The following is a 10737-nucleotide window of genomic DNA, read 5'->3' as shown; positions in this document are numbered from 1 at the left end:
CTTGCCCCTGTGTGAACATGGGCCCCAAAGTGACTTGTTCATTGCATTGAACCCCATACTTGGTTTTAGCAGACAATTTGTGCACAGCTTTCACCCACTCAGAAACTTCCTTGCAGCAAGCAGGGATGAAGAAAGATCTTCCTCTGCCCCATCATAAACGTCCACCGATGCCATCCTTCCTGGGTCATCCTTTCCCTATCTAGATACAGAGGTCAGGCCACTGGGCCAGCCAGTACTTACACTGCTGTCAGGAGGTCTGGGAGAGTTTTTCTTAAATGTATTTTATAATATTGACCAGTTAGATCTACCTTCCAAGACCTTGTGGGTTCTACCAATGGAAAATTTATTTTTTTCTCTGAACTGGATGAGGCAAAAGAACAAACCATGTTTCAAGGCCACTGACTGTTCTCTGCATCCGGCCAAGGTTTGTATCAATCACCTCACTAATGCTCCATGTGCCCCCAGGGCTACATTCTCCGTGGAATATATATACTGTGTATACAAGTTAAAGCACTACCTGACATCACACAGACAATTTGGGGGCGGGGTGACTACAAGAAAAACAAGATTTCTGTGGCAAAGAGATGTAAACTAGTGTAGGTAAAGGTATCTGAGCAAGGTTTCCTGAGACTCGGAGAGCCAGTGTATAGATATTAACTTGGCAGAGACAGTGATGCTGGAAGGAGGATGTAAGGGAATTTTAGTGGTTCCCAAGCATCTAAAAGCACAGGAACATGGACTGTGAGATGGCTTGGGAGAAACCCACCAATACACACATTTTTTTTTTAATTTAGTAAAAGGATTAAGCATAATGTCAAGTAAATATCTGGCTTTTGCTGAAGCCAACTCAAGTTCAGGTCAGAGATGAAAACAATTTCTGGGTTTTGATTAGACATAGGCTATAAATCAAGAAGAGCAAACATGTTTCCCTTCTCTCACATGCTGTTGACAGAGACCATCTCAAATGCTAAATAAGCACTTCTTGCACTGTTTTATATGAACAGTAAATGATGGGGAGTCAACCTTTGACATTTGCTGGAGACATTGGGAACATGTGGGAAGACTACAAAGTAGTAACTACTGGGGGAAGAGAAAAACAACAACAAAGCTCTTCAGTTCTTTTGTTGGTTTGTTTTGAGACAAGGTTTGTGTACACTTGACTGTAGGAACAAGGGAAAATAAAATAAATCACATTTCTTGAATATTGGTATAAAAGAAGAAACAGGTGTCAGTTGCATATGTAGGGTTTTAAGTAAAAATTTAGAAAACATCATGGATAAGAAGTTTAACATGCCCTCAGCTGGGTGTCACATGCCTTTAATCCCAGCCCTCGGGAGGCAGAGGTAGGCGGGTCTCTGTGAGTTAGAGACCAGCCTGGTCTACAAGAACTAGTACCAGAACAGCCTCCAAAGCCACAGAGAAACCCTGTCTCGAAAAACAAAAAACAAAAAAAAGTTTCACATGCCCTCAGTATAATACCAAGGATATAATATTTTATAGACATAAATTTCTTTATAAAGGACTAGTTCTGAGTTTTATAAATCACATGTAACAGTTATATATTTTATAGATTTTCTTGTAGCACTAAATAATGTTGCCTCACCTCAGTTTTTGGATTTTTTTTTTTCTTTTTTCAAAATAAGGTTTCTCTGAATAACAGTCGTAACTGCCCCAGAACTTACTTTGTAGACCAGGCTGGCCTCCAACTCACTGAGATCCACCTGCCTCTGCCTCCCGAGTATTGGGATTAAAGGCATGTGCCACCACCGCCTGGCAGTTATTTGGATCTTTATGGCTAGGCCGGGTAACTACATAGCCTAGACAACAAGCACGGTTTTCTGGGAGATAAATTTACCGGCTGGATAAAAGAAACATTGTTTCAAAAACAAAAAAGAAAAAACAAAAAAACTGTTACAATCACTTTACAAAGCAACCTAGTTATCCCCCCAATTTTCATAATGACACATCACTGTTGTAAACTTTCTTGTAAAAAAGTTTTCCAAGAAAAAAACTGATTTTAGCTAGAGGGGTATGCACTTACACAGGTTTTTCAGATAAATTTTATTTTCTCTCAAATTTCTATCACACTTTAACTTTTGAATATTCAAAAGCATCCCAAAACTAAATTTGCAAGAAGGCTGACTACACAGAATTTTCACTAAAATTTATATTTTTCCCCCCACAAAGATGATTTTTAAGGTTGTCTTAAAACTTGTTTGGGGATGGTGCTGCAGGATTGTAATCCCAGCACCGGACGGGAAACCCAAGGTTGGAGGATAGCTATTTCTGACTAGCCAGGACTACCTACACTTTTCAAAACAACCATCACGCCACACAACAAAAAACGCAAACACTACGAAACACAATTTGTACTGGAGTTCAGCAAACTTTAACTCACAGCCGCGCTTTTTTCTCCAAGCACATCAGGCCCCAGTTCGTCTCTGATTCAATTACTAACCGTAAAATTTGCTCCATTGTGAATGATTCATGGTCAAATCCACGCAAAATCGATATCGAGAAGTCAACCGTTGGCCTACTAGAGATTAAATTAAGTACGCGACCGCCGTGGTGTGGAGGGTTAAGGGGATTAGAACTCTGTTACTGTGTTTCAACCTTGAATGGATGGAATTGCTCTGAGGGGTGGGGTACCGGGATGAATTCGGAACACGCTTTCTAGAAATTCTGAATTGCGATTTTCAACATCACTCAAGCCACCTAATTCTGGAAAGCAATTAGCTTCCCTGATTTTGATACCTTTTCTTCATTTACACCCGGCATTGAGCAGACACTGCTGTCTACTGGACAGAGCGGGACGTCCTGGGGGGGGTGGGGGGGACACAGGGCAGACCGACTTAACCACAGCTCCACGGGGAGCCTTTCCCAGGACGACGGCCAGTGTCCGCGCCTCACAGCTCTCCGGTGCTGCTCTCGGCACGCCGCGGGACACAAGGAAAGAACTGGGAGCCCACCGAACCCGCACCCTCGCCGCGGGGCCCCGGCCGCGCGTGCGCAGAGACGCCGAGTCCCCTGAGTTCCGGAGGAAGTGGCGATGCGTCACTTCCGGCCACCCTCTAGCTGCCATCTTGCGTCCCCGCGTGTGTGCGCCTTATCTCAGCTGGTCTGCCCGAGACCCCTGAGCGCGAACCCTAGTCCCCCGCGCGGCCCCATTTCCACTCCGACAAGGTACAAAAAGGCTGTGGACGCCGGCGTGGGAGGAGGACGGGAGCGGGGGCGGGCAGTTCCCGGCTGGAGCGAGACAGGGAGGGACAGGGCTGAGGAGAGGAAAGCGATGCGACGGACAGGCGCTCCCGCTCAGGCTGACTCTCGGGGGCGAGGGCGAGCCAGGGGCGGCTGCCCCGGGGGCGAGGCGACGCCGTCTCTTCCTCCACTTCTCGGCGGAACCCGAGGACAGGAGCCTCAGGTACCGCGAGGCCTGCGGAGAGTGGCCGGGCCGGGCAGGCCCTGGCTAGGCCGAGGCCGGCCAGGGCCGCGGGTGGGGGGAATGCTGTGGGGGTGAGCCCGAGTCTGGGCCTGGAAGGGGGGGCGGGGAGTGGCGAGAGTGCTTGTGCTCACCGGGCTCGCTGGGAGCCGACTTCGCAGTTTCGTAGGGTGAATTTGGGGATCCAGGCCTCAGCCTGCGGAGGCCGTTCTCCTGCGGGTGTCTTGGGAAATAACGAGCGTGGAATGCTGGAGTGAGCCCGACCGTTCTTTGCTGAGGATTTCCTCTCTTTTCCAGATGAAAGAAACGATCATGAACCAGGAAAAACTGGCCAAGCTGCAGGCACAAGTGCGCATCGGTGGGAAAGTAAGTTTGTTGTTCTTGTTTTTACTTTTTAAAATTCCCTTTGCATTTCTCACGCTGTTTTGTCACTTTGCTTGGCAGGGGAAATTGGAAAAGCCTGCCAATCCAAAAGAGATGAGACACACAAAGAAACGTGGAAGCTGTATATTGGGGGGGGGGGTGGTAGCAAGTAATTTAGTAGAGAAGAAAATAACACTTAAACATAATTTGCGTGTTTCTAAGATTACAACATATAAACAGAAAGTATATTTAATTTTATTAATGGGGGAGAAGGTCCTCTCTGCCAAATCATTGTACACCTCTACCCTTGAGTTGTACAAAATTGGTGAATTATTTTTTCTTTATTTTAAGCTGTGCTGGAGATCAGACACAGGTTCTAGTTCATGCTAGGCATGTACTTCATTGCTCTCCCCCCCCCGAATGTTTTGGGGTGTTTTTTTTGTTGTTGTTCTACTTAATGCTTAGAAAGTAGAACATTTATTTTCGTTAATTAAGACCTTTTCAGCAATGCTTTCTGAACTAAATACTCAACGGGATATTTTTGGAATTCATGAATAGTCGGTGTTAGATTTCTTTTTTTGTTCTGTCTTTGTAATTATCCTACAGTGGGAGAAAAAATGTGTTGGCTAATTGGTTACTCCTGGTGGTTACTAAGCTTAATGAAGATTCTTTATTGAATCTGGTGTTTGGTTTGCTAATCTGAAGTCAGTTCCTGATGGAGATCTCCTTAGTTTCATGTATTGTGTTAGCACATTCCGAAGTTTTGAACAAGGTGTGGTGTCTGCTGGTTGAATCAGAGCATGTCTTTACTTGGTAAAACTTGTGGAGCTTCCATTCTACCAGTTTATTACCTATTAAATTGTCCTAACTTTAAACATTTACCTTCAGGAGAGTTTTCTGTGAGATAACCAGATCTTGCGTAGAGCTTAAATAAGACACAGCTTTGCTTAGTTAGCTGACTTGATCAACAGTTAACATCCACACCTGATTTGCCTTTGCTGACAATTGTAATCTTCAGTTTCCATTCACGACACTAACATTGGATGTTTCTTATCCTTTATCTTAACATAGTACCCTTCGGGTGCTGGGGTTGGGGCAGTGGTGACAGTTTCTTTCAGTATAGTTTTTGGAGTGATGTGCAAGGTGGTTCCTCTAATGGCTTTTAACTTTGAGGGGCATCTCTAAGGGAAAACGAAAGCCTTCCAAGTTAATCTTATACAGTAGACTTTGTATCTAGTATTTGTTAAGCTAAGACAAAATGTTTCCAGCCATAATATGGGGACATCTTTCTGTACCTTTTAAGAAACCTTATAGTGTGAGTGAGAAAAGCAGTATTAGATTTGCATGCTTTCAGGTGAATATTATTCAAGACCCCTTTCGGTGTCTAATGGAAATGCTGACAATTCTTTGAGTAAGTGTAGTGAATTCTACATTTGTGAAATGTGTGAAATCTATAGGTGGTAGAATCTAATCTTTTCCTGGTGGTGGTGTACTTAGTGTTATAGAAGTCTTTTCATAGTATACATTTGGGAGTGGCTTAGCATGCCATACAGTTAATGCAGAGTTGGGGCTTTGAAGACAGATGGAATAATAGCTTGAACAGCGTTTTGAAAAATGAGTGAGAATAACTTAAAGTAAATTAGGCAAGACTGATGCTTGTGGATGTCCCTAGTTGGGTGAAGAAGAAATGTACTCTAGGGAGGAAGCTGAACAGTACAGGGAAGAGGGATAGCATTCAGAGATGCACTAGGGCACTAGCCTGTTCTCCTTTAAGGAACATCAAAGAGGATCTTCAGTTAGAAAGATCTGGGTTGGTTAAGAACTTTACCTTTGTCCTCTCTGCTGTAGTAGACATCTGTATACAGATTCATTGGTTACTTTGTTTACTATTCCCTCTGTGAGTATTAATTAAGGCCTTGGTTTTTCTTTGAAAACAAAAGGTATAAATGAAGTTTCATTTAAGTTGTCACATGCCATCTCTGATCACTTTTTAAAAGACTTAAATGTTAGGACTTGTAAGGGACCATTTGCATCTTACAAACTAGTGCTTATAAAAAATTCATAAGCATTCCTTTCCCATACTTCCGTTGTAACCTGCCTTTTTAACTTCATGGTTTGTGGGTTTGGTGACTATTTTTAAAATTCTATGGGTTTTTGTTTTGTTTTTATTTGAAACCTAGCCTCGTGGTTTGCCTGGGACTCACTATGTGGACCAGGCTGGCCTCAAAACAGAGATCCACCTGCCTCTGCCTCCTCTTGAGTGCTGGGACTAAAGGAACAAGGTCACCACCATGTTCTATCTGGTTAACTAACTTGTACAGAAGCAAAGGTCTGAAAAGAATTAGGATAGACTGCTGTCGTGTAAATGTGCTGTCTGCCCTTCTCCCACTAGGGAACTGCTCGCAGAAAGAAGAAGGTGGTTCACAGAACAGCCACAGCAGATGATAAAAAACTGCAGTTCTCCTTAAAGAAGTTAGGGGTGAACAACATCTCTGGTATTGAAGAGGTGAGTGTCAAAGCACCACGAAACTGGAAAGTTTTAATGATCATATATTAAGTAATTGTCTTGCCTCTGCTGTTAGCAATGTAGTCGGTGCTCCATTAGATGTTTGAGTATCTGAGAGATTGGGAAGCCAGACAGTTATTTGATTACACATTCCTGGGAAATTGTCACCTGTGCTTCAAAGGGGGAAAACTCAGACATATTATAGTTTTATAAAAACTGATTTTAAAGGAATTGTTGGTGAGCATTACTTATAATAATTGTATTTTCTTATAGGTGAACATGTTTACAAACCAAGGAACAGTGATCCATTTTAACAACCCTAAAGTTCAGGCGTCTCTGGCAGCAAACACTTTCACCATTACAGGCCACGCTGAGACAAAGCAGCTGACAGAAATGCTTCCCAGCATCCTAAACCAGCTTGGGGCAGACAGTCTGACTAGTTTAAGGAGACTGGCTGAAGCTTTGCCCAAACAATGTGAGTATCCTCAGAGTTACATTTGTGTCATCTCAGGCTCAGAATTGCTAAGAATGTCCTTAGACACAGAATGCCTAAAAGAATAATACACCCTTTAACTAACTGCTTTTACTCATTCTCGTTTACAGTGATGTGTCTACTTTTTCTGTGATCATTATACTTGATTAAGTGGATGCTTGTTTCTTACCAACTTGCTAGGTTTGAATCACTAAAAACTTAACTTTAGTTAGAAATGAAAAAAAAACTGTTAATCTTAGTTTTGCTAGGTTTTAGGATTAGAATTGACAGGCTGGGCATGGTGACTCACACTTGGTAACACTTTGAGAGGCTGAACTAGGGAGAATTACAGGATTCCAGACCAGCTTGGGCTACAAACATGCTGTCTAAGAAAAAAACAAGAATAATACTAACATTCCATATCCTTATTTACAGTCTTTGTGTTTGGTATCTTTTGGGGCTCTTAATTACTTATAAACACATAATAAATTATTGTTGACATAGATGATAGGTACCAATAAATATTTTGGTGTTTCAGATTATAGTTTGGTAAGGTTTTTGTTTAGGGCAGACTGTAACCTACATGTACAACAAGCTGTGTTCTCTTTGATTTCTGTTGTAATAAATGCCATGACCAAAAGCAACTTGAGGAGAAAGGGGTTTATTTCATTGCACTTTACAGTTCATCAAAGGAAGCCAAGGCGGGAGCTTGAGGCAACCCATGGAGGACTGTTGCTTATTGGCTCACTCCCAGGCTCACAATCAACTGCTTTTTATTTTTGAGATTATAATCACACACCCCCATCCCTACCATATAACCTTCCCTGTTCTCTTTTAAATTCATAACCTTTTTTCATTGTTATTGTATGGGTGTATGTATACCCACACATTCCTAAATATAACCTCTTTGGTGTGTATAATGTTACTTACATGTATGTTTTCAGGACTGACCATCTGGCCCTGGACAGCCTTTCTTATTCCAGGCCAAGTTGCCCACCAATGGCACTAGTCTACAATGGGCTGGTCTCTCCTACATCAATTATCAATTAAGAAAATGCAGCACATACATGTCACTAGGCTGATCTGATGGAGGCATTTAGGGTCCTTCTTCCCCCTGGGTGTCAAATTAACCAAGATTAGTCATCCTAGGTGGTGTGGCAGCTTTATGCTTGATGTTTTGGCTTAAAAATTAAGAATATGAATGCAGAAGCAAGTCAAGAGGCTTACTCTAAGGCTTGCTATTTCCTCAGCTGTTTGTTAGATGCTGACTCATTTTATGCTTTTATTGTTAAGGGAGGAACATCAAGATGTTTTAGGTCATCTTGATCTTTGAGACCAGCTTTTGAAACTTGTACTGATGGAACTTTTATGTGTTGAAAGACTGGGCAAATTAAACTGTCTTTAAAATGTATTTATTAAAAATAGGCTGGTTAGTGAAGCTCAGTGGCAGAGTTCTTGCTAGCATGTTCATGGCCCTGAATTCAGTTCCTAATATCTCAGGAAAGGGGAAGGAAAAGAGGAACAGTGGTTAGTTAACAGTTGAAAGATACTTTAAATTTGTCCTTTTTGTTTGTTCCTCCCCTTCTTGGCTTTTGAGGTAGGTAGGTCTCCCCATGTAGGCTGGACTGTTATGGAGTTCGCTTATAGTCTTGCCTTTGCATTCGGAAGTTCGGTGGTTGATAGGTGTGAGTCACCACATTTGGCTTAAGTTTTTATTTCAATATTCATTGGGCTTTGTGCCATGCACAGAATATTTAGGGAAATGGCTGGCTTCCTCATTTGCCTCCCAAAATAAGCCTGACTATAATTTGGTGTGTGGTTTCATCTTTGAGCGCTCCCTAATCACTGTTCTCAATGTATTCAGAGTTACTGTTACCTGTGTTTCAGTAGTTTGTGCCCATCACAATTTCTTGTTAATGGGACTATAGGTGAAAATTCAATGTCACTTCCATCACAAATGTGAGTTGTGACTTGGTGTTTCATATGTTCTTGTGGTTGATGTTTATTGATCTAGAGAAAATGGGTTGGTTACATTTTCATGTTTCTTTCTCAGCTGTGGATGGGAAAGCACCACTTGCTACTGGAGAGGATGATGATGATGAGGTCCCAGGTAAGAATCACTTTGGCAAGGGAGAAAAATGAATCTTTTACAGAAAAAGTTCCAGGATGGTGATGGTGGTAATAAGTTAAAGCCAGAGAATTCAAGGGAATAGGGACTGATGCTACTTTGAAACACACTGGTTTATGAAATAGTATGGGAGAGGTTTAAATATCTTGGTGTGATAATTCTAAAGCTAAGTAACTTGGTTAGCAATGTTTTTCTTCCTTTCTTCCTTCCTTCCTTCCTTCCTTCCCTCCCTCCCTCCCTCCCTCCCTCCCTCCCTCCCTCCCTCCCTCCCTCCCTCCCTCCCCTCCCTCCCTCCTTCCTTCCTTTCTTTCTTTTTTTTCCAAGACAGGGTTTCTCTGTGTAGCTTTGGAGCCTATCCTGGCACTTGCTCTGGAGACCAGGCTAGCCTCAAACTCACAGAGATCCGCCTGCCGCTGCCTCCGCCTCCTGGGTCCTGGGATTAAAGCGTGGGCCACCAACGCCGGGCAATGTTTTTCTTTTTTAGTTTACTTGAAACATTGTTTCAATATGTAGCTCAAATTTGAGACTCTTCTGACTCAACCTCTCCAGTGCTGGGATTACAGACAAATGACATCATGTCCAACTAAATTACATTGAGTTTATGTCCTGTGGAGGAATTTTTTAAAAATGCATACATTTTCTAGTTTCTACTAATGTCCCTGAAACCCAAGAAAGACTCAGATCATGTCATGGTAGTCTTTAGTCCTGTTATATTGATCTGTGTGTTGTATTTAGTTCTTAAATTGAGGATAAAATAGATTTTTTTAAGCATGATGTTCACTCCAGTAGCTATGCCAGACCACACTTACTGTGCCAAAATAGTCTCATTGGAGGTGGCAAGTGTTTAAATTTGAGATTGTTTCCATAAATACTTGTACGTTTTTTTGAGCTGGATTTTTTTCAGGATGTCTGTTTTGATTCTTTTCTAGATCTGGTGGAGAATTTTGATGAGGCTTCTAAGAACGAGGCAAATTGAATTGAGGCGACTTCTGAAGAAGGTGACACTTGCAGAAGTCACAGGAGCTGCTATTTTATATCATGACTGCTTTTTAAAATTCTTTTGTTTATGGATCTGATAAAATCTAGATCTCTTAATATTTTTAAGCCCAAGCCCCCTGGACACTGCAGCTCTTTTCAGTTTTTGCTTAAACACAATTCATTCTTTGCAGCAAATTAAGCTGAAGAAGCCTGGGAATAAAGTTTGGAAAGGGGTTAATAAAATTCTTTGCCTAGTATATGGCTTGTTTGACGACACTCATCTATACAGAGAAAGCAGTTTATAGAAAGTTGATCATGGTGTGTGGTTGTAATGATAGCATTTGGTGATAAATGAAAGTGTATTGGAGAGTTTGCTTCTCCACCAACCCTAGGGGCTTTCATGCTCTGTGTGGTGGATGTGCTATGAGAACAGTATTCTGTGGGTAAACCAGGATGCTTTTTCTCTTGGTATTATTTATTGTAAGTGTATGGTATCTTTATGCAGAGGTCAGAAGAGAGTATAGGATCCCTGGAACTGGGCTTATAGATGGTTGTGAGCCTCCATGTATATAAGTAAGAATGTATGTATGTATGTGCTGGGAATGGAACCTGTGTTCTCTGGAAGAGCAGACAGTGCTCTTAACTGCTGAGCCATCTCTACAGCCCTGTATCTCAGTTTTAACGTTTTATTCTAACTTTATGAGGTATGAATTAGTATCTCCATTTTGTATGTATAACCTGATACTTTCAGTTACTAATTTCCAAGGCTCTATGTTAACACTGAGACTGCCATAATCAGAATATTGACCAGTTCCACCATTCCCAGCAAGTCCCCTTGTCCCTTCATCGAA

General features: G+C 42.0%; 1 protein-coding gene across 1 annotated transcript; it reads left to right on the top strand.

Annotated features, from left to right (window-relative positions):
• Positions 1 to 3025: 3025 nt before the first annotated feature.
• On the top strand, positions 3026 to 10143 carry Btf3 (basic transcription factor 3). Its single transcript, XM_027401653.2, has 6 exons — positions 3026 to 3183; positions 3737 to 3805; positions 6195 to 6308; positions 6582 to 6783; positions 8834 to 8890; positions 9838 to 10143. Exons 2-6 carry the CDS (start codon positions 3737 to 3739, stop codon positions 9882 to 9884), a joined length of 489 nt encoding a protein of 162 aa, XP_027257454.1. The 5' UTR covers positions 3026 to 3183; the 3' UTR covers positions 9885 to 10143.
• The last annotated feature ends 594 nt before the right edge of the window (positions 10144 to 10737 follow it).

Source organism: Cricetulus griseus, chromosome 2 (assembly GCF_003668045.3).
Source record: "Cricetulus griseus strain 17A/GY chromosome 2, alternate assembly CriGri-PICRH-1.0, whole genome shotgun sequence".
Classification (NCBI taxonomy): Eukaryota; Metazoa; Chordata; class Mammalia; order Rodentia; family Cricetidae; genus Cricetulus; species Cricetulus griseus.
The sequence above is the reverse complement of the archived record's forward strand: the minus strand, read 5'-3'. Positions and strand labels throughout refer to the sequence as shown.

Excerpts from the sequence above, each read along its gene's own strand:
- Btf3 (XM_027401653.2), top strand. The coding sequence starts at position 3,737 with ATGAAAGAAACGATCATGAACCAGGAAAAACTGGCCAAGCTGCAGGCA. Across the intron at positions 6,784-8,833 it reads TGAAGCTTTGCCCAAACAAT|CTGTGGATGGGAAAGCACCA; the intron begins GTGAGTATCCTC and ends TTTCTTTCTCAG. Across the intron at positions 8,891-9,837 it reads TGATGATGATGAGGTCCCAG|ATCTGGTGGAGAATTTTGAT; the intron begins GTAAGAATCACT and ends ATTCTTTTCTAG.